The 22,949-nt window shown below is 29.4% G+C and overlaps 9 protein-coding genes across 9 annotated transcripts; 3 read left to right on the forward strand and 6 right to left on the reverse strand.

The window, feature by feature from the left end:
- Positions 1–362: 362 nt before the first annotated feature.
- Positions 363–2,054, reverse strand: IPI3 (chromatin-binding/pre-rRNA-processing protein IPI3; the record flags this gene model as incomplete). Its single annotated transcript, XM_064859821.1, has 1 exon — positions 363–2,054. The coding sequence occupies one exon, from the start codon at positions 2,052–2,054 to the stop codon at positions 363–365; it is 1,692 nt and encodes a 563-aa protein (XP_064713194.1).
- Positions 2,055–4,336: 2,282 nt separating this feature from the next.
- On the forward strand, positions 4,337–5,539 carry PBR1 (putative oxidoreductase; the record flags this gene model as incomplete). The annotated part of the gene is made up of 1 exon (XM_064859822.1): positions 4,337–5,539. One exon carries the CDS (start codon positions 4,337–4,339, stop codon positions 5,537–5,539), a length of 1,203 nt encoding a protein of 400 aa, XP_064713195.1.
- Positions 5,540–5,818: 279 nt separating this feature from the next.
- On the reverse strand, positions 5,819–6,772 carry RHO5 (Rho family GTPase RHO5; the record flags this gene model as incomplete). Its single annotated transcript, XM_064859823.1, has 1 exon — positions 5,819–6,772. One exon carries the CDS (start codon positions 6,770–6,772, stop codon positions 5,819–5,821), a length of 954 nt encoding a protein of 317 aa, XP_064713196.1.
- A 2,131-nt stretch (positions 6,773–8,903) lies between these two features.
- Positions 8,904–9,629, forward strand: RPS3 (40S ribosomal protein uS3 RPS3; the record flags this gene model as incomplete). Its single annotated transcript, XM_064859824.1, has 1 exon — positions 8,904–9,629. One exon carries the CDS (start codon positions 8,904–8,906, stop codon positions 9,627–9,629), a length of 726 nt encoding a protein of 241 aa, XP_064713197.1.
- A 250-nt stretch (positions 9,630–9,879) lies between these two features.
- MRPL22 (mitochondrial 54S ribosomal protein uL22m MRPL22) lies at positions 9,880–10,785 on the reverse strand (the record flags this gene model as incomplete). Its single annotated transcript, XM_064859825.1, has 1 exon — positions 9,880–10,785. The coding sequence occupies one exon, from the start codon at positions 10,783–10,785 to the stop codon at positions 9,880–9,882; it is 906 nt and encodes a 301-aa protein (XP_064713198.1).
- A 341-nt stretch (positions 10,786–11,126) lies between these two features.
- Positions 11,127–12,983, reverse strand: TDA7 (Tda7p; the record flags this gene model as incomplete). Its single annotated transcript, XM_064859826.1, has 1 exon — positions 11,127–12,983. The coding sequence occupies one exon, from the start codon at positions 12,981–12,983 to the stop codon at positions 11,127–11,129; it is 1,857 nt and encodes a 618-aa protein (XP_064713199.1).
- Positions 12,984–14,753: 1,770 nt separating this feature from the next.
- Positions 14,754–15,914, reverse strand: NOP13 (Nop13p; the record flags this gene model as incomplete). The annotated part of the gene is made up of 1 exon (XM_064859827.1): positions 14,754–15,914. One exon carries the CDS (start codon positions 15,912–15,914, stop codon positions 14,754–14,756), a length of 1,161 nt encoding a protein of 386 aa, XP_064713200.1.
- Positions 15,915–16,484: 570 nt separating this feature from the next.
- Positions 16,485–18,224, reverse strand: MDG1 (Mdg1p; the record flags this gene model as incomplete). The annotated part of the gene is made up of 1 exon (XM_064859828.1): positions 16,485–18,224. One exon carries the CDS (start codon positions 18,222–18,224, stop codon positions 16,485–16,487), a length of 1,740 nt encoding a protein of 579 aa, XP_064713201.1.
- Positions 18,225–20,326: 2,102 nt separating this feature from the next.
- Positions 20,327–22,885, forward strand: PWA37_003298 (uncharacterized protein; the record flags this gene model as incomplete). The annotated part of the gene is made up of 1 exon (XM_064859829.1): positions 20,327–22,885. One exon carries the CDS (start codon positions 20,327–20,329, stop codon positions 22,883–22,885), a length of 2,559 nt encoding a protein of 852 aa, XP_064713202.1.
- Between the last annotated feature and the right edge of the window lie 64 nt (positions 22,886–22,949).

Here is a 22,949-nt window from a genome sequence, read left to right on the forward strand (position 1 = left end):
TAAATTTTTATGTCCGATTATTTGGCTCCTAGTACTTATATTTGTTATAATTAGTTCAGAAGATTGAGATTGATACTCTAATAGTGTTTTGTCAGTCTTCCTTCATTTAGATTTTAATTTTGTATCCTTCACTTCCACTATAATTTCCTTATCTTATCTTATCTTATCTTATTGAATTTTTTTATTTTTTTATTTTTTTTTCTTTTTCAATCTTCCATTTCTTTCGTTTTGTTGACGTAGCATATGAAAATATGACATAATATGATAATCCAAATGACAAATAAAAAAAAATTAAATAATACATAACTATCTTATTCGACTCTATATTTATATATGTATGTATATGTATTTCATAATATACTCTATTTGCTGTGTTGATTTAATAGTTGTTGGTGATCTTCGTACAATTTCTCATGAAGTTGTCTTAATTCAACATATGCATCAGTCAAGGTCTTAATTTGTTCTTTTAATTGCGAGACTTGGTCAGTACTTGTCTCCTTGTTTTTACCAACATCAGTATTTATAGTCATACTAGTATTATTATTATTACCATTTGAAGTAGCAAAAATTGTTTCTTGTTCAGATAATTTAGTCATATATCCCCTCAAATCAGATAATGGGTTGATAATGTAGTCTTGTCTTTCATTTATTTCTTCTCCAATTTGATACCATACATCATGGTAATCATCTAACTGGCTCTTGTCGTATATAGATCTTTGTAAATTTGGAATCTTCTGAATTGAGTTACTATTATTGTGATGATGACCATTATTAGTATTATTACCGTTGCTATTATTTGTAGAACCTGCAATATCCAATTTATCTCTAGAATCTGTAGTATAGCAATATGTTATTATATTAGTGACGTTTCCATGTGCATCGTGTGATGTACTCAGAGGTTGTAAAGTCTTCAAAATTTGTCTAGAATGTATCTCTGTAACAAATACTTTACCTAATTTATCGCCCACCAACAATATGGTACCATCCATATTGATCTTTAGAGCACTAACGTCACAATCCAATAATTTGGTTATAACCAATTGACCCATATTATATAAAGAATTTTTTTCATCTTCGATTTTATGGGTATCAGTTACCGTTGTTGAATCAGTTAATGAATATAGTTTCCCTTTATTACAAGCTTGTAAAAGATTTATTATTTGATTCCTATTTAATTGGTAGTATAACGACAATGCAAAACAACCCACTTTTGTACCAAAATAACATACTCTGTCTGCTGGATCTAGTGAAAGGGTCTCTATACCATGGGAAAATGTGAAAGTGGCCAGCAAAGTAGGGGTTATCATCTGATCATATGCAGAAGTCATAGAAATGGAAGATCCATTGTTTATTTTTTTACCTATCCCAATACTTGGGTCTACTTCTAAACTATAGCATCTAATTGTACCATCTTCTGAGGTAGTAAATAATTTGATACCAGATGTAATCAAATTCTCACCCGTTGCATTACTCACTTGGAAATCAGTGACAGGCAAAGTATGATCATGAATAATTGATATTGGTTTTGCATCTTCCATTGTAATTAAATCACTAGTTTGCCATATTATAACACGAGAATCTTTACCACTAGTAATGACATATTTCCCATTTAGAATTGATTGGATCTTGGTGATTCTTTGATAATGGGCCATAGGTTTCACATTTAATAGTAACCCAGAATTTAATTCCCAGATATATAATCTCCCAGATTCGGTAGATGCTAGTAATAAATATGGCAAATTGAAGGGTGCTAACTTATGACTTACGTTTCCGGAAGAACCATGTAAAGTGTTGTTATCGACTACTTCTAAACAATTAACTGCCTCAGGGATAGGTAATCTTTGTTCCACGGATTCTCTCTTATGGCCACCAGATATATTATAAACATTAATTAATGCCTTTTTGGCCTGTGCAATAAACAAATAACGAGTCCCCACAATAACACCACTATGTTTGGAATTCACACTACATTGTCTTAAACTGTTTTGTTCAAAAGAGTGAATATTGGCAATAGAACCTGTTGTATGTGTAGTGAAGATTAATTGCTCGTCCATACCTTGTTTCAATTTTTATTTTTTTTTTTAACTATATTGTCAAGTTTCCTTTTCAAGATAGTAATTTGTTCGATACCAAATATATTTAAAAAAGCTGATATTTTTTTTTTGATATCAGACTTCTCGCTGCGTTTTCTTTTCCTCAGTCTTGTAAACTACAAGCAATCATATTAGCATCAGTTATTTCAGAGAATATTATATGGAATCTTCTTCAATATAAGTTATTCATCTTTTTTTGTTTTTTTCGTTTCGGCCTCATCGCAAATCTCAAAAATCTGTTAAAAAGGAAAATTTTTTTCTTTCTTTTTTTTTTCCGTTCTCCAAAAAATAAGTATGAAATCATTTTTCACAACCCAAAAGGAGCCAGAAAATTGGCAATGATTCTTTATCTACTTTGAAAGTTCGTACCTAATGATAGAAGACTAATGGTTTTTTTCTTTTGCCTTTATTTTCAATTGCACATTTCTCGTATTTGGGTCTTTCTGAAAGCTTTCTTAAAATATATAGTAAAATTTAAAAAAACATTGTGAGAACAATTTAAAAATAAACTATATTACTTCGAGAAAGAAAGAAAAATAGTAAGAAAATGGTTGTATTTAATGGTGTATTTGTTGTACTGGAAATTCAAAAGTTTTTTTGGATTCTAGATGTGGTGATTTTATGTCTTTATCATATTTTTCTATGTTTGGTTTGTATTTAAATGATAGTGGATCTTGTTTTGAAGTAAACGAAGATATCAAATCATAAACATTGAAAAATCTAACCTTGTGATTTTGAGTCTTTTAATACTCTATATGATTTTTTGGAGTTTCTTTTTTAATTTAGAAGTCAAAACTCGGAAGTTTAATGCCATTTTTTTGAGTAAACATTGATATTAACTAAATTCAGATTTTCCTTTTTAGCCATTTAAGTATTGTGGGTCCCATAATATATATATATTATGGGCCAATGAAAAATGGGATTATCTAGTAGTGAATGCCTTTTTATTTCTTTTTATACATACATAAGATTATGAAGTTGATATTTATAAGAAGGAAAAAAAAACCAATGAAAATTAATTTATAACAATTCACAATACTTTTGCTTAGCTTTTATTATATTTACCCAAAATTTTGTCAATTGAAGAGAAAAAATAATTCCTCTCTATTTATTCTTTATAAATCTCTTGTAAGTTGTAATCTACCCACACTTGGAGCATTAAAGAAAGCTAAAATGTTATTGTTTATGCCTTAGAGAGAAGAACTTGTACCGCATACTTACTCAATAAGACAATAAATTACAAAAAATTTGAAAATCAGACATCGTGATGATAAATTAGTGAGAGATATGTTATTTTTAGAATAAGCGTAAAATATCACAAACTACAATGAAGGTTGGAAAAAAGAACAAGAAAATATATGAAGAAGATGGTTATTTCTAATTTAATGAAAATATAAGGGATAATAGTAATTCAGTACACCCAAATTGTGATAATGTTAATGATGAAAAAATAAATAATATGATCACACTTTTAAATGAATATATAGTTTTATTTCAATAACTTAGTAAATATGGCAACATCTACAAAGTATTGCTTTGGGAAATACAAGAGAAGTAGTTTATTTAGAGAATTTTTTTAAACAAAAGAAAAACAAAACAGAAGGGTTATAGGTTGTTTTAAAGCTTTTCAAAATATGTGTAATAGATGATTACAGCATAAATATCCCTTTACATAATTTAACAACTATATTCTTTGTTTGAATTTGTTTTCAATACCGTATCCAATATAAAATTGTAAAAACTAGCATCTAATGCTATATTTATTATATTAAAATTATTATTAGTTTTATATGTTATTAGTTTGTAAAGCTTTCTTTGTAATAAAAAGTTGATCATTTGTATTAGAAAGTTCTTTGTAGTTTATTTGTTTGTTTGTTTGTTTAAATATTGCTTTCCCCATTAAATGATCTATCTCTTTTTAAAAAAAAATTAATTACAAAAAAATTGTTGCAATTTTCTGACACTTGTCATTTTCCAATTTGAATAAATTGAAAAATAAGATTGAAAAATGAGATTGGAAATGAATCAATAAAAGATTATGAATAGACACATCATGATATTCTAATGAAAATTTTGACTGATTTCAATTTCAACAAAACCTAATTGTTCATGAATAGAAGTATATCATATTCCTTCTCCTTACCTCTCTAACTGCTATAGTCAAAGTTATCATATTTGATATTAAATTTTACACCATTTATCTTTTAATAGAAATAGTTCATATACATTAGTTCTTTTATAAAATGCCATTAAATATTATTGGAACAGCTATACTTGAAGGTACAGATAAAATTCCATACTATAAAGAAATCAAATATATTACACCGTATGTTTTAGCGGTGGCTGGGATCAAATGGTGGTTTCGTGGTGTAACCAATACTTGGGAACGTAATTTACACGGTAAAGTTTACATTGTGACAGGGGCAACATCACAATGCATGGGGACTTCAGTCGTCTATGAAATGGCCCGTTTGGGTGCACAGTTGATAATTTTAACCCGTAAGCTAGATGAATGGTCTACAGAATGGATAGAAGATTTAAGGGAAAGAACAGGTAATGAATTGCTATATATGGAACAATGTGATTTAAGTGATTTATATGAGATAAGAAAGTTTGCTACTAAATGGTTGGATAATTCTCCACCAAGAAGATTAGACGGTGTTATCGTGATGTCCGGAGATATGGAACCATGGGGAATTCCAAGATATTCTTCACCTGTAAGAAAATCATCAATGGATGGATTAGAGTTGCAAATGGCTGTTAATAATGTTGGTATTTTCCATCTTTTAAATCTTTTACAACCAAGTTTTAAAGCACAACCACCAGATAGAGATGTACGGATTATTGTTACTACATGTTGGCTACAAGCCTTAGGGGATATTAATGTAGAAGATCCCTTATGGCAAAACGTTAAGTATAAAAGTGCTTTGAAATTTTTTGCAAGTAGTAAATTACAAATGAGTCTTAGCATGTTAGAATTACAAAGGAGATTATTACAAAGAAAGACAAAAGAGAAAGATGTGGAAGTATCAGGCAAAAATGTCAAGGTGATACTGGTTCAGCCGGGTACTATGAGATCACCCAGTCTCCGTCGTCTTATAAGTAATGGCTCTGTCTTATTACTAATTGGATTGTACTGTATTCTTCTTTATCCATTTCTTTGGTTGTTTATAAAAAGTGGTAATAGGGGTGCCCAAAGTATTCTTTATGCTTTGAATACACCAGAATTAGAGGCAAGCAATTTGAAGGACACAAAAGCCAAATATGTAACTGGTTGTAGTTTAGTCAATTTTGCAAGAAAGGAATTTTCTGATGATGAATTACAAAAGCAACTATTTGATAATACTGAAAGAGATATATACGCTCTTGAGAAGATCATGGCGATTAAAAGAAAACAAAAGAGTGCATCCAGATCCAATAAAATAAATAAGGAGGGAAAGAAATGAAATCTGCGAACAGTTATTGGATATCTTTTATATGCTACATTTTCTCTAAACTAACTTTTTTTTTTGGACCCTTTGATATCCATATGCACAAAAACATACATATACATATATATAGTATGACATATTTAGCATTACATAGCTCCTATAAATGTTATCCTAGGCTACCAGTCCTTTGTTATTCATAAAATCTCATTTAATATAAGAATAAAAATTATTCTTAAATGAATCTTTTTTTTTTTTTGTTAAAATGCATTACTTTTCCAAATCCATTAAATATTATTACATTATGACGCAAAATGATTTCTTCCCTCTTTTTTTAGCAGAGTTTGATTTGAAGGATAAAGTGATATTATTCTTTTTGTTTTTGCTTTTTAGAGCTTGATTAGTAGTGTCAGTGGTGCTTTTAGTCCGTTTGAAGTTGCTCTCTACAGCAGATGGTTTGATTGATGCACTTTGTTTTGTAGAAATATCAGAAGATGGTTGTGTTGGTCCTATCTCAATTTCAGACGTTGTCTTATTATGCATGATTTTCTCCTCTGATTGTTTGGCAGCTGTGTCGTTTACTTCTGCATTCATTTGTTTTCTATAGGTAGGGTCATATTCATAGACTAACTTCTGGACTGCGGTTTGGAAGATTTCCGCCACTCCTGTTTGATATTTTGCAGAACATTCGACATAACCTAACAAATTATGTTCATCTACGAAGTTATTAATTTGTTCTACGGGGACACAGTTTTCATCATCTATTTCTTCTCTTAAATCTGATTTTGTACCGATTAGCAAAATAGGGTATTTATTGAATTGTTTGAACAATGAATTATTCTTAATATTTGCATGTTGTCTTAGTTCTGGGAACCATTTATCATTTATGTTTTTAAAACTGGTAAACTCATTAACTGAAAAACATAAAAGAAAGATATCTGTTTGTGGATATGATAAAGGTCTTAATTTATCATATTCTTCCTGACCAGCGGTATCCCACAAATTTAATTTAAATAAATGTAGTTTATCTGTAGAAGATTTTTGCTCGTTAATAAAGGACGGCACTTCTTGACTTGTCCCATCTTTTAAATGTGTAAGCGTAGATGCGGGGTCTACAGATATAGTGACAGAATAATTATCGAAGACAGTAGGTACATATTCAGTAGGAAAAGTATTTGTGGTATATGAAATTAGTAATGAAGTTTTACCCACCGCACCATCTCCAAGGACAACACATTTAAGAGATCTCATGTTTCGATGTACTATATTGTTTGGTTCTTTAACTGATATATGTATATATAATGCCAATTAAAGGTAAGATACTAAATGGTTTTAACACAAGTGGGAAAATGAATGATGGGAGGGAAGAGTGACAAGGTTATTTGTTTTCTTAGATGATGTTAACAACAAGTATTGGCTTTTAATATAAGAGAGGGGGAATATGCATGTCCAGTATATTAATGCCTATGAAGGCAAGCATTGCTTACCATCATACAGTCAAGACTGTCTAAGTTGTTAAATTTATGATGGAGTGTGGTATTGCTAGATCGCTCGAAAAAAACAATAGTGAAGTAACATAATATCAATAAAAAAAGGCATACAGACATGCACAAAGCTCAGAATACTTGGTTATGAATCAAGAAACAAAATAAAAGCTATTTTTACTACCTTCTTGATGGAAAAATGGGATAATCCGGATCAAACAATGTTTTTTTTCCTCTCTCCTTGGTAATAATCATACTATTTTTTAAAAAAAAAAAATAAAAAAATAAAAAAATAAAAAAATAAAAAAGAAAAAGAATCAAAATCCAGTTATAATTGTGTACTATAACTAAGAAAAGATATTGTAGTTTCTCGTTTTTTTTTTTATTTTTATGTTCTTTTGTATTCTTAATTCGTTAAAAAAAAAATTCAGATCGGTAAATAGAATACCCTTATTATGATTGTGTGGGTTTCTATTATTTTGTCCCAGGAAATTACAGATCAGCTCCGGAAAAACTATTGTTGTAACAATAGGAGCTTACTATATATATTTTTTATTCTTGTGATTTGTCAATTTATTTACTTTTGGTTATAATTTTGTTTCGTGTGGGTTCAGATAAAAAAAAACTTTGTTCTAGGAATTTATAGGGATCTGAACTTAACATAGGGAAAAAAAGTTATCTATCCAGATATTTAATGCAAGGACTTCTATGCTATTGGAATTTTTCAGACTTATTCTAAAAAAAAAAAAAAATAAATAAATTATCAGGTCTTCAATAAGCAATACTTTATAAAAAATAAATAGTCATATATTTACTTCTCCTGAATAATACTTATATAGATAGTAAGTATAGACTATTCATAATCTTAAAAGTGAATGATTCCCTAGTATGTCTTTGCTAATTAGTTTCATCACTTTTATTGAGCCATTTTTATGGTATAAATGGCTATTCTTTATTTATTGTTGTATTTTTTACTTTTACTAATAATTTCTACCTATATGAATTTTTGCAACGGGTTTTAGAGTCCTGTATATAGAGGTATTCTTCAAAATTTACTTTTTGAGGATAATGTCTAACCCTATGTTGGACAAAAAACACTTGGTAAAGAATAAGAATGAAAAGGACAAGACAAGCCAGAACAAACAAAAAACAAAAAAAAGAGGAGAAAAAATGAATAATTTACATTCTGTAAGTCCAAATAAATGTCCGGAATTAAATAATCAATCCGTTTAATGGTGTATTGTTATTAATCTATTATTAATAACTTTTACTCCCTTTATTATTTTTTTTTCTTTATTATTGAGTAAAAACAAAATCTTTCAAAAGCCTCGTTTTCTGAATATCGTAAACTTTAATTCCGATTTTTTGTATTCGGAGTGTAAAATATTTCTTTTTTTTAAATGCCGAAATATTTTTTTAATTTGTCTTGAATATTTGCTGTAAAGTTTTAGTTTTTACGTTTTTTTTCTTTTTTTTTTTGAAAACCCTATCTCAGTACACAAGACTGTTTTAATGTCATTACATCCGGACATCCTGAATAATTTGTTTTTGTCAGAAGATATTTACTTCTTTTAAGAAATTTTCGTTCTTATTTCAAAATTTTTTTTTGTATTGAAAATTTCCAAAAAAAAAAAAAAAATAAGAAAACATTAAGGAAAATAGTCAGAAAGTGAGATAGAGGAAAAAATGTCGTTGCTCAGTAATCTTCACTTTGTAGGAAAAACAAACGTACAGTACAACGCATATTATCTTGTAATATCAAATGTTCGTTGATTTTCGCTCATAAAAAAAAAAAGGTTAAATTAATGATTATATATTTTAGATGTCGCCTAATTGCTAATGCTTTGGACATTTAATTCAAAGAAACTGGCAAAAATAGCAGATATAAGCGTTACAAGATGGTTGCTTTAATTTCTAAGAAGAGAAAGTTAGTCGCTGACGGTGTTTTCTACGCTGAATTAAACGAATTCTTCACTAGAGAATTAGCTGAAGAAGGTTACTCCGGTGTTGAAGTTAGAGTTACTCCAACCAAGACTGAAGTCATTATTAGAGCTACTAGAACTCAAGATGTCTTAGGTGAAAACGGTAGAAGAATTAACGAATTAACTCTTTTAGTTCAAAAGAGATTTAAGTATGCTCCAGGTGCTATTGTCTTATACGCTGAAAGAGTCCAAGACCGTGGTTTATCTGCTGTTGCTCAAGCTGAATCCATGAAATTCAAGTTATTAAACGGTTTAGCTATCAGAAGAGCTGCTTACGGTGTTGTTAGATACGTTATGGAATCTGGTGCTAAGGGTTGTGAAGTCGTCGTTTCTGGTAAGCTAAGAGCTGCTAGAGCTAAGGCTATGAAATTCTCAGATGGTTTCTTAATCCACTCTGGTCAACCAGTCAATGATTTCATTGACGTTGCTACTAGACACGTTTTAATGAGACAAGGTGTTCTAGGTATTAAGGTCAAGATTATGAGGGACCCAGCTACCAACAAGGCTGGTCCAAAGGCCTTACCAGATGCCGTCACCATTGTTGAACCAAAGGATGAAGAGCCAATTTTGGTTGCTTCTGTTAATGACTACAGACCAGCCGAAACTGCTGAAGAACCAGCTGTTGCTGAAGCCACTGCTTAAAATGTAACTACATATTATAACAGGTATTATTTGTTCTACATATAAATATTTATATATATATATAAGTACATGAATTATTATCCATATTAATATTTACTTTTGATATTACTATTCATGTCTATATAAATAGTGATTTCTTTATTTGTGAAGTAACTCACAGGAAGTAATAGAGAATATAAGTAATGTAATATATATTTGTTATTTACAGTCATAGAATGTGCTACTAAGAATACAGATTTGATAAAGGAATTCACCAACGGTAAGCTCCACCCATAACTCCTCTAATTGGTTCATTAGCTAATTGAACCCATGGTTTCTTCTTCCCTTGTTTTAATTGTTTTTCGTATTCTAATCTCTTTAAAGTGATTTGTTTACTCTTTAATATACATTTGACATGGATATATCTGTGTTTTATAATACCCATACGACCACGACCTTTGATGTCTATACGTTTCATCCAAGCACCATCACTTCCGGTCCATATTTCAGCAATATATAGGTCATTGGCATCCAAACCTAAAGTTTTGGCATCTTCAATGCCACGTTCAAGCAAATCACCAACTTCTTTTCCTAAAGCTTTCTTACTAAAATGACATTGCGTGATACCCTTCTTCAAATCCATACCTTGAAACATCCTTAAGAATTTTGTTGTTTTTTTCATAGTAGATTTAATTCTGTATGACTGTAAATAGATAGAAGGTTCTAGAGCCTCAATTTCTTCACGAGTCAAATGCAATTTGTATTTTTCATTAGTTTCAGGTAATTTAACAATAGTGTCTCTCCTATAGAACCCACCATTCTTACGACAATTTAATTCATAGATTTGTCTTTTTAAAGGAGATAGTAAAATATCCTTGGCAGGCCTTTCATAAGGTCTCTGAGATTTAATAAAATCTTGTAACTGTTTATCACGTTCAGGTGTTAAAGTCTTTTTTAATGTGTTTTCTGTTTCCTCGCCTTCGTCTTCCATAGACATTTCTAATCTATCACTAATATTGTCCAAAACTCTATCCCCAGTAGGTTTGTCCTTGTCAACGGTATTGGAAATAAGAGATCCGAATAAGGATCCTTCATTATTGATTCGAGCAGATGTCTGAAATAGTCTTGAAGTAACTACTTTTCTCGATATTTGATTTATGTATCTAGGGATCATCATGACTGTATAGTTATTCTACTAGTTCTGTTACAATTTGTCAGCATACTTGAATATGACATAAATAATGCTTTTTACTATACTAAATGTCCTTTAAACCATTTTATTCCATTTCTCTCCATTTATTTTTTGTTCTTTTGAATGAGGAAAAAAAAATGAAGAAGCATAAGGAGAAAATAGAAAATAAAGATGTACGTTCTAATTAAAATTTATTATACTGACAGAGGTTTCAAAAAAATAGAAAGAATATATATAGAGAAAACACAGAATCAGTGCAAAGCTTCTATAAAATAACATAATATATACAATCTATATAGGTGAGATGTTTGAATGTAATAAATAAACTACAACATTTCCCTCAAAAATCCTTGTTTATTATTGCTCATTGTTCCATATCTGTCTGGTGATGATGACGTTATAGAATAGCTGCCAACTGCAGAAGAATTGAATGAAGAATCAGTATCTGAAGAAACATAGGAGAATCTTAAATGATAATTATCGCTATCATTATTATTTGGTGTTAAAGGTACACTAAGAGTCCCTATGTTATTGAAGTCTTTATTGTTTGAATTTTTATTCTTTCTTGGCGCAGGCACTGGTGGTGTTCTATTGATATTATATCTCCTGTCAAACTCGAATTCATGTTTAAATGGATCACTAGATACATTGTTGGTGGAGTTATAATCTACTCTATATCCCCTTGAATGTGTGAAAGATTGCGATGAAGACACAGAATTATTAACCATACTCTCACTTTTTTGGCTATTACTTAAACTTAATTTATTCTTCCAATTCTTACAATATTTCTTACGTTTAAATACAACAAACCAGATAATTGTAGAACATAGGATGACACCAACTACAGCACCAACCACGCTTCCTGCAATAGTCCCATTATTTGTTCCTGCACTGTTGTTAGTATTATCATTGTTTTCAGTATCCGTTGAATCTAACCCTCCACCATTTATCCATTTATTATATACTTCCACTGGAGCTGTTATAACTGCAGTTGTGGATAAAGAATATTGAGAGGCAGTATCTGATGAAGATAATGTTAGTGTAATTGGTATATTTTTAGTGAATGACGTGGTTTTACCAGTAAAATAATACTCTTGCGTGTATATTATAGTGTTTTGGTATGATGATACAAATGAAGATGAAGTGGATAAGTTATAGGAGATAGAAGTAGATTTGGTGTCAGTAGTTGTAAGGGAAGATTTACTACTGAAAGAAATAGAAGATGATGTTTCTTTAATTGATTTTAGTGTTGGTGTCTTACCTAACGAATATGTAGCAGTCGTATTCTTAAAACTTTTAATTAAGGTTTTGTTGATAGATGTTGACTGTGATATATGTGAAGGGTAAGAAAAATATTGGCTTGTCATCGAGTGTTGAGTAAATGATGGTGTATAAGTGAGCAGGTCCTTCGGTGATGCAATAGTGGTGTTGGATTTGCTTGTGGAAGACGTTATGGAGTGAAAAGTTGTTGACTGAGAAGCTATTGAAACTTCGCTGAGTGGCCAAAGAGGATTTTGAAGAGGTGAGCTGAATCTTGATTGCTGTTGGGGTCTGGATGTAGTATCATAATGTGTCAGAAAAGATGATATTACAGTTTTTATGGAGACCGAGTTAGGAATATTTGTTGACTGATCTTGTGAATATATTGGAAATGTAGAGGAAGAAGTAGTAATAGGTATTATGCTGGATGAAGGCATTCCTAAGTTGATGGAATTATCAGAACTAATTGCAGAGACTAATGGGGAATGAGAAGTTGATATTTCAGAAGAACGCTTGCTTGTTGCTGTTGTTGGAAAAGAGTATCCTTGTTGGGAAAAGCTCGACTGTATGGATTGAACGCTTGAGATGATGGGTGAATATACTTCGCTAGAAATAGTAGAAGATATTACATCGATGTTAGAGACGAGGCTAGATTGTTGTGAGGTGAATGTGGAAATAGGATTGGGAGATATATAAGCATGTGAATTTACTAAGGTATCAAATAATGAACTTGTTTCACCAAAAATACTCGAACTTGGTAATAATGTTGTCGTTATATCATTTTGCAATACTGTTTTTGAATAAAGCAAAATATTAGAAGTAGTCGAGGAACTACCATATAATTTTATATTAGTATTTGAAGAAGAATATATAATAGGTGTAGAAATAGTGGTTTGATTATTGATATTATTTTCAATATTCATCGTCCATGAATTTAATAATTGATTGGTCACTTAAGGATATGCTAGATTAATAGTTCTTGTTTTTGTATATTTAATGTAAACTGTTTGATTAGAATAAATAAGGTAAAGATCACGCCCAGGTGTTCATATGGTCGAATTAAAAAAAAAGAAAAAGTAAGACAACAAAACTTAAGAAGTCATTTAATGCATTAAATAGCGTCAATAAAACAGAGCTAAATTGGTCAAGTTGCTTAAATGTTACCAAAAAGTAACAATTTCAAGATGGTTGTTGCATGGAACCAAAGACAAGTAAACAAGGTGGGGTGGTTTTTCATTTTGTAGATAGGATTTTTTTTTTTTTTGCTCTCTTTCTCTCATTCTTTTCTTTTGTTGCAGCAACTAAAAATAACTTTGATCTCTTTTTCTTTATGATTTCCATCTCCAAGATTCTGTTATTGTTTATTTTTTGTTTGTTTGTTTTCTTTTTTGTTATTGACATAAACAAAGACATGATGTTTCTATTTTAGGAAATGTGGTTGATTTATATTAAATAACAGGGCAGAAGACAATAGAAACAGCCTTGCAGGAGGTCCGTCAAATTTTTGCTCGACATTTTTTGGAAGAGAGTAAGTTGTATTGGAATGGTAAATACCATCGAAGATAAATGAAAAGAAGAATCATTGATATCTGGGAAACAATCTTTGATTCATTGTGAACTGGAATATAAGCATGTAAGGATTATCTCAAGTGATATACTAAAATATGGATATTAATTATATATGTAAACACTTACAAATTATATAATTGGTTGATTCTAACTAGTAAATAGATTAATCTTGGATATTCGTCTTGTTCTTCTTAACCTATTAGATAGATTATGAATATTAATGCTGATAATTATCTCTGGCACTATCTCTTAATAATCCAGGGTCTCGTAAGTAAACTTCTTAATAATTTGCCATCAATGTCCATCCGACGATCATATGTTCGTTCGAATACACTCACAATCTTGGGCCCAGAGTTTCGGTTGTTCCAAGTCCTTCGCCTCGACATTAGGCGTTACTTGCAGACTACGTAATTCAGGATTTCCGGTTAGGGTTCCTTACAGAACACAATTACATAAAAGTTATTTTCTTTAATATTTTGTATTTTTTTAGACATTTTCATTATTTTCTTAAAAAAAATATCTCTTCCTCATGATCACAAAGGATACAAAAACTGATTCTTCTCCAAGAAAAATAAACTTTTTTGTGAATCAATATCATTGAACATTGATGTAAAGAGTTTGTGTTTTTTATATACTTCAATAATATTAAACCATATATACAGATCTTAGATATTACTTTCTTATTGAAATATTTTATTCTAAATAGAAACAAATGTTTCTTCTAACAAAAATATTCAACAATTGTAAACTAACTCAATAGCGACCTTATAAGTGTTGTTGATCATAAAAAGTCCTTTATTTAACAGCAAAAAATAATAACAAATTTACATTCTAGAATATCCAAATGAGAATCAATAAAAAATTTTAGACTTTACTCTCACATAATAAAGACTTTCACATATACTTCAAATTGACAAAATTCCTATATTAATCAATACTATAGTTGTCATCTTTTTCACTTTTTTTTACTATGTTTTTTTCTATCTATTTTTTTTTAAAAACTGAATAATATACACAAGAAAGTAAATAAAATCCAAACACTATATATCATTCATTTTGTTAACAAAATTTGCCTTTTTACATAGTCCCAATGTTTACATTCTCTTCATCCTAACTATAAAAATTCAATCAAATTTAATTTTTTTACCTTGATGTGGTACTATTGCTGCCGACCCTCTTTGAGCACTAGCTAATGCAATACTACTCTTTATGCGGTTATTTGATGTATAACTGAAATTATTGTTTTTAGGTTTTTTGTATGATATTTTTTCTTGAAGGCCTTTTTGATTATCATCTTTTTTCTTTAAATAATCATTACTGGATGATAAATCAAATGAATCCTGTGTAGTACTCTTAACAGATTTATCTGATTTTCTTACCTGTCTCTTACTTCTATCTTCACCATATTCCATTCTAATTGGTCTCATAGCTATCTTTCTACATGATTTATCAGTTAAAGCTTTAGTTGCACCCTCGACATTTTTAAAATCAATAAAGGCAAAACCTTTACATTTACCAGAATCTTCAAATGTGGCCATACGAACTCTAACGATATCACCACAATGTTGAAAATGACTTCTTAACAAATCTTCTGTGGTAGAATAGGATAAATTACCAACAAAAAGGATTCTTGATGGTGGATTCTTAGATGAACTAATTAAATCATTTTTATCTGGCCTACCTTCATAATTTTCAGAATTCTTAATTAGTAAATTTCTACCATTTAACTGACTCTCTGATAATGCAATGCATGATTGCATTTGTTTTTCATTCTTAAAGTCAATATAGCAGAATCCTTTATTTTTAATTTGTTTCCCGTCATTTTTAGTCAATGGTAGTTTAATTCTAACAATATCCTTTTCGGATATACGACTTTCTTCAGCTTCTAATTCTGAAGTCTTACCGACAAGAAACCTAATGATTTCATCTTGAGTGGTATCAAAAGATAAATTACCAATCCAAACACCGTAGGTTTTAATTTTTTCTTTCTTTAACTTATCATCACTTGATCCTTCTGTATTTCCATCTCCCCTAACTTCACCACTATCATTACCATTTGTGGACTTATGTTCTGTTGGTAAAGTATCGGCTTTATATTTAGCATTCAACTCTTCTAATGTAATTTTACCTCTTCTTAGTAAACGCTTTTGTTTTTTAGATAAGGGAATTGAGCTCTGTAAATCTATTTCGATTTCATCCTCTGCCTTTCTTTTCTTTGTTGGATCACTTAATGCCTTTGCTATTTCATTCACTGTAGTTGTTTCTTTTTTATCAGTATCTGTCATTATATAATAGGAATAAATATTTAGACTTATTATTCAAATATATTATATTGGAGTTATTGATCTTATTATTATATATTTGGATAAATCAGGATCAATTTAAATTAGTTTTCCTTTTGTGTTATTATATAATGCTAGATATTCAATTTTTGTTTACCTCGGCTGTAAAGTAATCTCATCGAAAATTTTTTTATTATTATTTTTCGTTTGAAATAAAAAAAGACGGAAAAAAATATACAATTCTGAAACTACCACTTACACAATATATAAAGAAACACAGAGCAATGTCCAGTGAATAAAAGAAACATATTAAGATGCTGATGATTTAAAATAGGTACGTACCACGTATTTTGCACTTTAAAAAAATTAATAATACGACGTTCGAATTTACTACAATGAATATATTAAATACATACTAGATTTTAACTATTAGATCAACTAAATATACCCGTTATAAAGGGTTAATACATTACTAAATCCATTTTAGGATGTGATACCACAAAAGATACAGTTTTTTGAAAGGAAAAAAAATCATTTACAAGTTAACAAAAAAAAAATAAAACATACTTCGAATTAAAAAAACTTTTTTTTCAATTTTCTCAATATACCAGACTTTTTAGGTTTATCTGGAGCATTTACTGTTGGTTCTGATGATATACCAATAGACACTGTTTTATGAGTAGACAAATTTTTCTTAGATGATGACTCAACATTCTCTTTAATCTCATCTCCTGCTTGTTTTAAAAGTATTTCTTTATTATTAACTTCTTTGGCATCTTTATCATTCTCCTTATTTTCTATCATGTAAGACCCTTCTAATAAGCCCGTTCCCTGATTTGTGTAATTATTCCTACCAGAGGTAGAATTAACTTCTTGTGATTCCCTTTTAGGATTTTGCATAAATTCCTCTTTGAGAACTGATTTATCTAAAACACTAGTGTTACTAACACCATCATATCTATCATTCACGCTCTCCTCATTTAATCCGGATTTCTCAGTAATTTTATTATTGTTTTCTACCATATTCTCTTCTGTGTTATCGGTGTGTCCGTCTTTTAACACTACAAGAATCTCTTCTTTTTTCTCTGGTACCTCTTCCTTTATACTGGAACCACCTAATTCCATTTCTTTTTGTCTTTCTTCATCTTTGAAAAGTAAGGGTTCTTCTTGTACTCCTTTATTTTCTGTGATATTTTCTGCTATATCTTCTTTTGAATCACCATTGTTAGGCGCTACAATACTAAATGAACGACCTATCGTATCTGCATCATTAACATTTTCAATTTCATATAATCTTTCCTTTGGTTCTTCTAATTCATTAGAGACAGGGCCATTTCTTACTTCTTCCATAGATTTATAAGTAGCAATGATGTTATCATCCTGATCCAATTCGAAAATTTCTTGTGCTACAATTATTCGTTCGCCAGTTCTTTTATTTTTCTTTATTTTTCTTTTAATTTTAAATTTTCTTCTATTTTCAGTTGGAATATCATCAATATCGTTTAAATCTTTTGAATTTGTAATAACATCTCCAGGAACCACCTGCTCTCCCTTATGCTCATTATCAATAATATTACCAACTTGTTTTTCTTCTATGCTACTATAATTACCTTTTTCTTTTTCTTCTGTGCTATTATTATCATTATTGCCATCACCTTTAAATATAAATGCTTCAATTGGTTCGTTAGCAACGACCTCATTCCCTGTGTCAATACTGTGAACTAGAACAGGAATCGGCTCTCTATTTTCAACAATCGCTGTTTCCAGCGTTTTATTCTCTGTTGGGAATAATGTAACTCCTGCAAGTTGTTTGGCACTATTATCCTGTTTATCTATGTCCTTTTCTCTTCCATTTCCGTCAACTGATGCTTGGTTTGTTTCATTATTTAATGGGGATGACTCAACTTCTAGTTCGTTAACAATCTCTTCGTTAATTGCTTCGCATTCTGAATATTGATGTTTTTCTCTTTTAACCAACTCCAGTTCTTCTGCTTGTTTAATTAGATGGAAGCCAGTTATATAGTTATTTTGATTCCCATTTTTATCAGTATCGATAGGATACAAGGGATTACATTTCCAAGTATCAGTATCTTCAAAATAAAATTTGAAAATGAATTTTCCTTGATCATTAAAATTCTGGATGGGTAAAAGAGTCTCATATCTTTGTTCTTTGTAATTTGGTTTCAATAAGATAGATTTTGTCCAATTATCGAATTCACCAGTTATGTAAATATGTGCGTCAGAAAGAAAAACGTAACGGTCCTGTGCATCAAGTTGATGCATTGGCCAAGTAAAAGCAAATTGTTCAGTCATGATGAAGGGTTGGATGGTTAAAACCAAGGTTAATTTTCAATAAACAAGTTATCCCCCTTTTTAATTAATTAAGAATTCCTTAAAATAAACAAAACAAACAAACAAATAAATAAATAAACTAATAAATAAACCTTTGCCTATATATATATATACGTAAGTGTGAACACTAGATGATAATTCCGAGATATCCTATTTCTCTTTCGAGTGTATAATTCACGAAGAAGGCTATCTTTACGGCCAAAGCGAATCAAACTGAACCAAAACAAAAAAAAAAAAAGACAGGAGAAAAAAAAGGGGAAGGGAGAAGTAAATTGAAGTACTTTTGTCCCTCTTTTTATACCAACACACACACACACACATACATACATACATACATATGCATATATATGTATATGCATTTTCTTTTCATTATTCATTATATTTTTTTTTCTCTTTAAATCCCTTTTGTCCCTTGCAGTGCGAACAAACAAACAGAAAAAGAATAAAAGAAAAAAGAAAAAAAAAAGGACACGACGTCGTCTCACACGATCAAAAAGCCAGCCGCATAGTTGAGGGAAATTAATATGATAGCGCCTTGCGCCTTGCGTAACATTTCTCAATCCCAAATGCCTAAATAAGAAAGTTATTTCCTGGTATTATTGGTCTACGAGAGAATTTACTTTTATCAATTAACACTGGCACTATATACTTCATCAGTGTGTGTGAGAGAATGTTCCTCTTCTAAAAATACAAATTTCTGACGAATTGAACTGTTGGTAATAAAAAAAAAAAGGGTGATGCAATCTTTTGTTGTGAAGTTCCTTCTACTCTTTCCTAAAAGGGAAATGGACAGTTTTTCAAAAAAAATAAAAACAAAATAAATAAATAAGAAAAACCTAATAACCTCCTTTCGAACTTTATGTTTATTTACAACTGGTAAAGGCAAAGACGCCAATTTTAGCTGTTCTCCTTTTCTTTTATATAATATTTGAACTAGCAAACATTCAACATCTCTAATATATTGAGTAAAAAGAGTAAAAGATATTATACATGAAGTTGTACATACAAAATACAAGGTAGTTGTTTTAAATTTGTCTTTTTAGAATCATTTATCTAAAAATTCGAACACCAGAATTAGTACTTAAAATAAATAAATAAATATACTTTTTTACATGTTAATTATTGAATATTTTTTGTGTTACTTTAGATACTTGTCTATTTCTAGTGCGGAAAGCACACTATATAAGGTTTTTTTTCTTTTTTTTGTTTTCAAAATTCATTTAGCGGCAAAATTTTAATCATTAACTTTTTTCGGTAAAGAAAAAGAAAAAAAAGGTATAATAACAATGAAAATAAAAAAAAACAAAAAAAAACTAGTACTTTAGCCGCTGAGCTCCATTCTCACTGATTACACACAAAGTACAAATACGAATACAAACACACACACGCATATATATATATACTCCACCTTTATTTGTATCTGTTTAACTCTGTATCCATTATTCTTGTAAAGGTATATAAATGTTCATGGGAACAGCTCCTTCCCCTTCAAATAGTTAAATATCAGAAGAAAAGATATATATATATATATGTAAATCGCATTATTTTGTCTCTATCAGTTATTTTTTTCACATATAGATTTGTACTCATACCCTTTCTCTCTCTTTATTTCCATTTTGACTTCATATTCACATTCTTTTGCTTTGTATTTATATAAATTTTTGTTTTTATTTTTTTTTATTTATCATTTATAAAAGCAAAAAAAAAAAAATAAATCAAAGGGTACGAGGAAAAAAAAAAAGAAAAAGATCAAAGAAGACTCTTTTTTAAGTCACTTCCTAAAAATTAGCAAAAAAAAAAAAGAGATAATACTTACTTACCTATTTACATCTAGTCATATAGCTATATATTAAGTACTTGTTAAACACGGAACAATACAACCGGTATCCATATTTATTACAGAATATAGTTAATCAAACAAACAAACAAACAAACTAACTTAACTATAAATTGCTTTACTCACACTATTATTAACAGGGATCAATTAGTAAGATTATTACCTTTTTTTCTCTTTCTTAAAGGTATCTCTCATTTTGTTCAAACTAATAAAATAAATATATAACATGAACCACAAAACACAGGATGAAATCATCACTAATACTACTTCTACTATCACAGCCGCAACCAATAAAACTCACAACGCAATAAAAATATCCGGTGACAGAACTGTTATTGAATGGTTGATCAATGGAAAGTGTATTAGAACATTTGTTTTCTCCAACAATAATATGGATAAACAAATACAAATAGATGAATATAATGATTTTGTTTTACTCAATAACAATAGTAATTATATTATTAAAGCTGGATTTATAAACTTTTATGATAACCAAGAATGTTTTGTAATAATATTATCCCACTTTGCTTATATATACTATCTTTCAAAAAGTTTATCTTCACACTATGTTTTCAACAAAAATAATCTTTCTTCAACATTCAGTTCAATAGATATTAAACCATCTTTTACTACAATAAATGACAGTCTGATAGTAAATTTTCCATTTCCAATAGATAAAGCGTTTTGGTATTCAAATGGCATAGTATTACAAACATTAAATAACAACAGCTTACAATATAAATGGATAACATTTACCGATCCTATGTCTCCTTTTGGTAACATTCAAATAGATTCTAATTTTATTACTGAAAATTTGTTTAATACTTATTATTATAAAAACATTTCACCTGCTGATATGTTACATTTCCCTAAAAATGATGATTCAAATATCACCGTTATCTTCGATAAAATATCTTCTCAACTTTTATTTTTCTATACAAAAATACGAAGTAGTCCAAATAATACAAGTAGTATACATTCCACTGGTACAACTACTATAAACCAATCAAATAAAAGAAAAATGTCTTTCTTAAAGAAAAGGGATGATCTATTAACAGATTATCATAAAAATTCTTCCAATTTTAACCAAAATAGTGCACCAGCAAACAACACTGTCAATAAAAGGAATATATCAGCAACTATTGATAGAATGAGTAGTGGGATCAATATGACTCTTTCTCATACTACAGACATCTCCAAAAATATGACTAATAGTAGTATACACACAGATAATGGTTTACCAGAGGAACTTATCGGTGATATTCCAAACCAATCCCATTTTCAAACAAAAGATGTCACTTTGGTTCAAATATCAACCATAGTGATACCCTCCATTATCAATCCAAGTTCTATGTCATTAAAATGTCTTTCTTTGTTTTTTGATAAAAAAGAAATGATTTTAGTATTTGACCCTATGACTAAATATATAAAAATATGGTGTATTAATATGATACCAGATGTTATAAACTCCATTCAATTTAAAAAGTATGGTAATTCACCACCCAATTTAATAACCTTAGAAGATTTACCGGTGGATGATATATTTACCAAAAACACAATTTCAAATATTATACCATTAGATATCGACATGAATGAAAATATAAAATATTCTGATATTATACATTCTACTTTAATTATAAAATTTGATAATAAAAGTTTTATATTTTATAATCCATTCCTAAAGGTATATTCTCCATTATTTTCAAAAATGAATACACATGTTAGCATCATTACTATGTTCCCTCAATCATCTTTCATGAAATCAATATTCAATGCATTAAGTCTCATTATAGAACAATCAATGTACTACAAATTATTTTATTTATGGCAATATTTATATTTTAATCAAGATAATAACACAGATAATATAGCCGAAGAATTTCAAATATTTACAGATATTTTACTGGCGTTGATATATGCAAAAACTGATGATTCAAAAATTCCAACCTATATTACATCTTTATCACTTTTTCAAGCATTAGTGCGTAATCACGATATTCAGGTAATTTTACCAAAAATAATAATGGGATTACATTTAATTAGTGAAGAACTATATTTAAATATTCTTAATAAAAATAAAAAGATAAAATTAGATGAATTCTTATCTAATGCTATTCAATTAATGAATTGGCCACGTCCCTGGAAACTCTACTATAAAAGTAAAGGCCACACGGATATTTTTTTACATATTAAGAATAAATTTCCGTTTGCTCATCCTCTAGACGAACCACCGTCTATTATGAAATCGTTATATAGCATAATTGAAAATAGTCAAATACCAGTGACTCCTTTTATAAGCTTTGCCAGATTAATAGAAACAAACGACTCTACCATTGACCTTCTCATAACTCCCTGTTGTTTCAAACTATTGAGCTTATACGAGTTTATTCATTCCTCTAAATTTAATACTATATATAATAATGAACAACAGCCTTCCATTATGACTATATTAAAAAAATTAAATATAGATAAATTAGAAATTGAATTGTACCCATTAGCCATACACAACTTGATAAAGAAATTACTTAATGAATATGAAAAAAATATTACTTCTCCTAATATGGGAATTGATTTATCTTTAATCGAAAGACCTGATATTGCAAGATCAATTAGTTTAGTGGGTAGAAAAAGATACCCAAGAGAAACGAGACTAGATTCAAACAAACAACATGGTGTAATTAATACTTCTATAAATAGATATGGATCAAGCATCCATTCATCAAAAATATTTATATCAGCAGCACACAACCCCCCCAAGTTACAACCAACATCCTATAGCATTTAAACATAATACTGATTTCACAAATATTACTAAACCCGATGATATTTATAACGTAGTTTCAAAAATA

This window comes from Arxiozyma heterogenica (assembly GCF_036370985.1).
Source record: "Arxiozyma heterogenica strain weizmannii chromosome Unknown scaffold_27, whole genome shotgun sequence".
NCBI classification, from domain to species: domain Eukaryota; kingdom Fungi; phylum Ascomycota; class Saccharomycetes; order Saccharomycetales; family Saccharomycetaceae; genus Arxiozyma; species Arxiozyma heterogenica.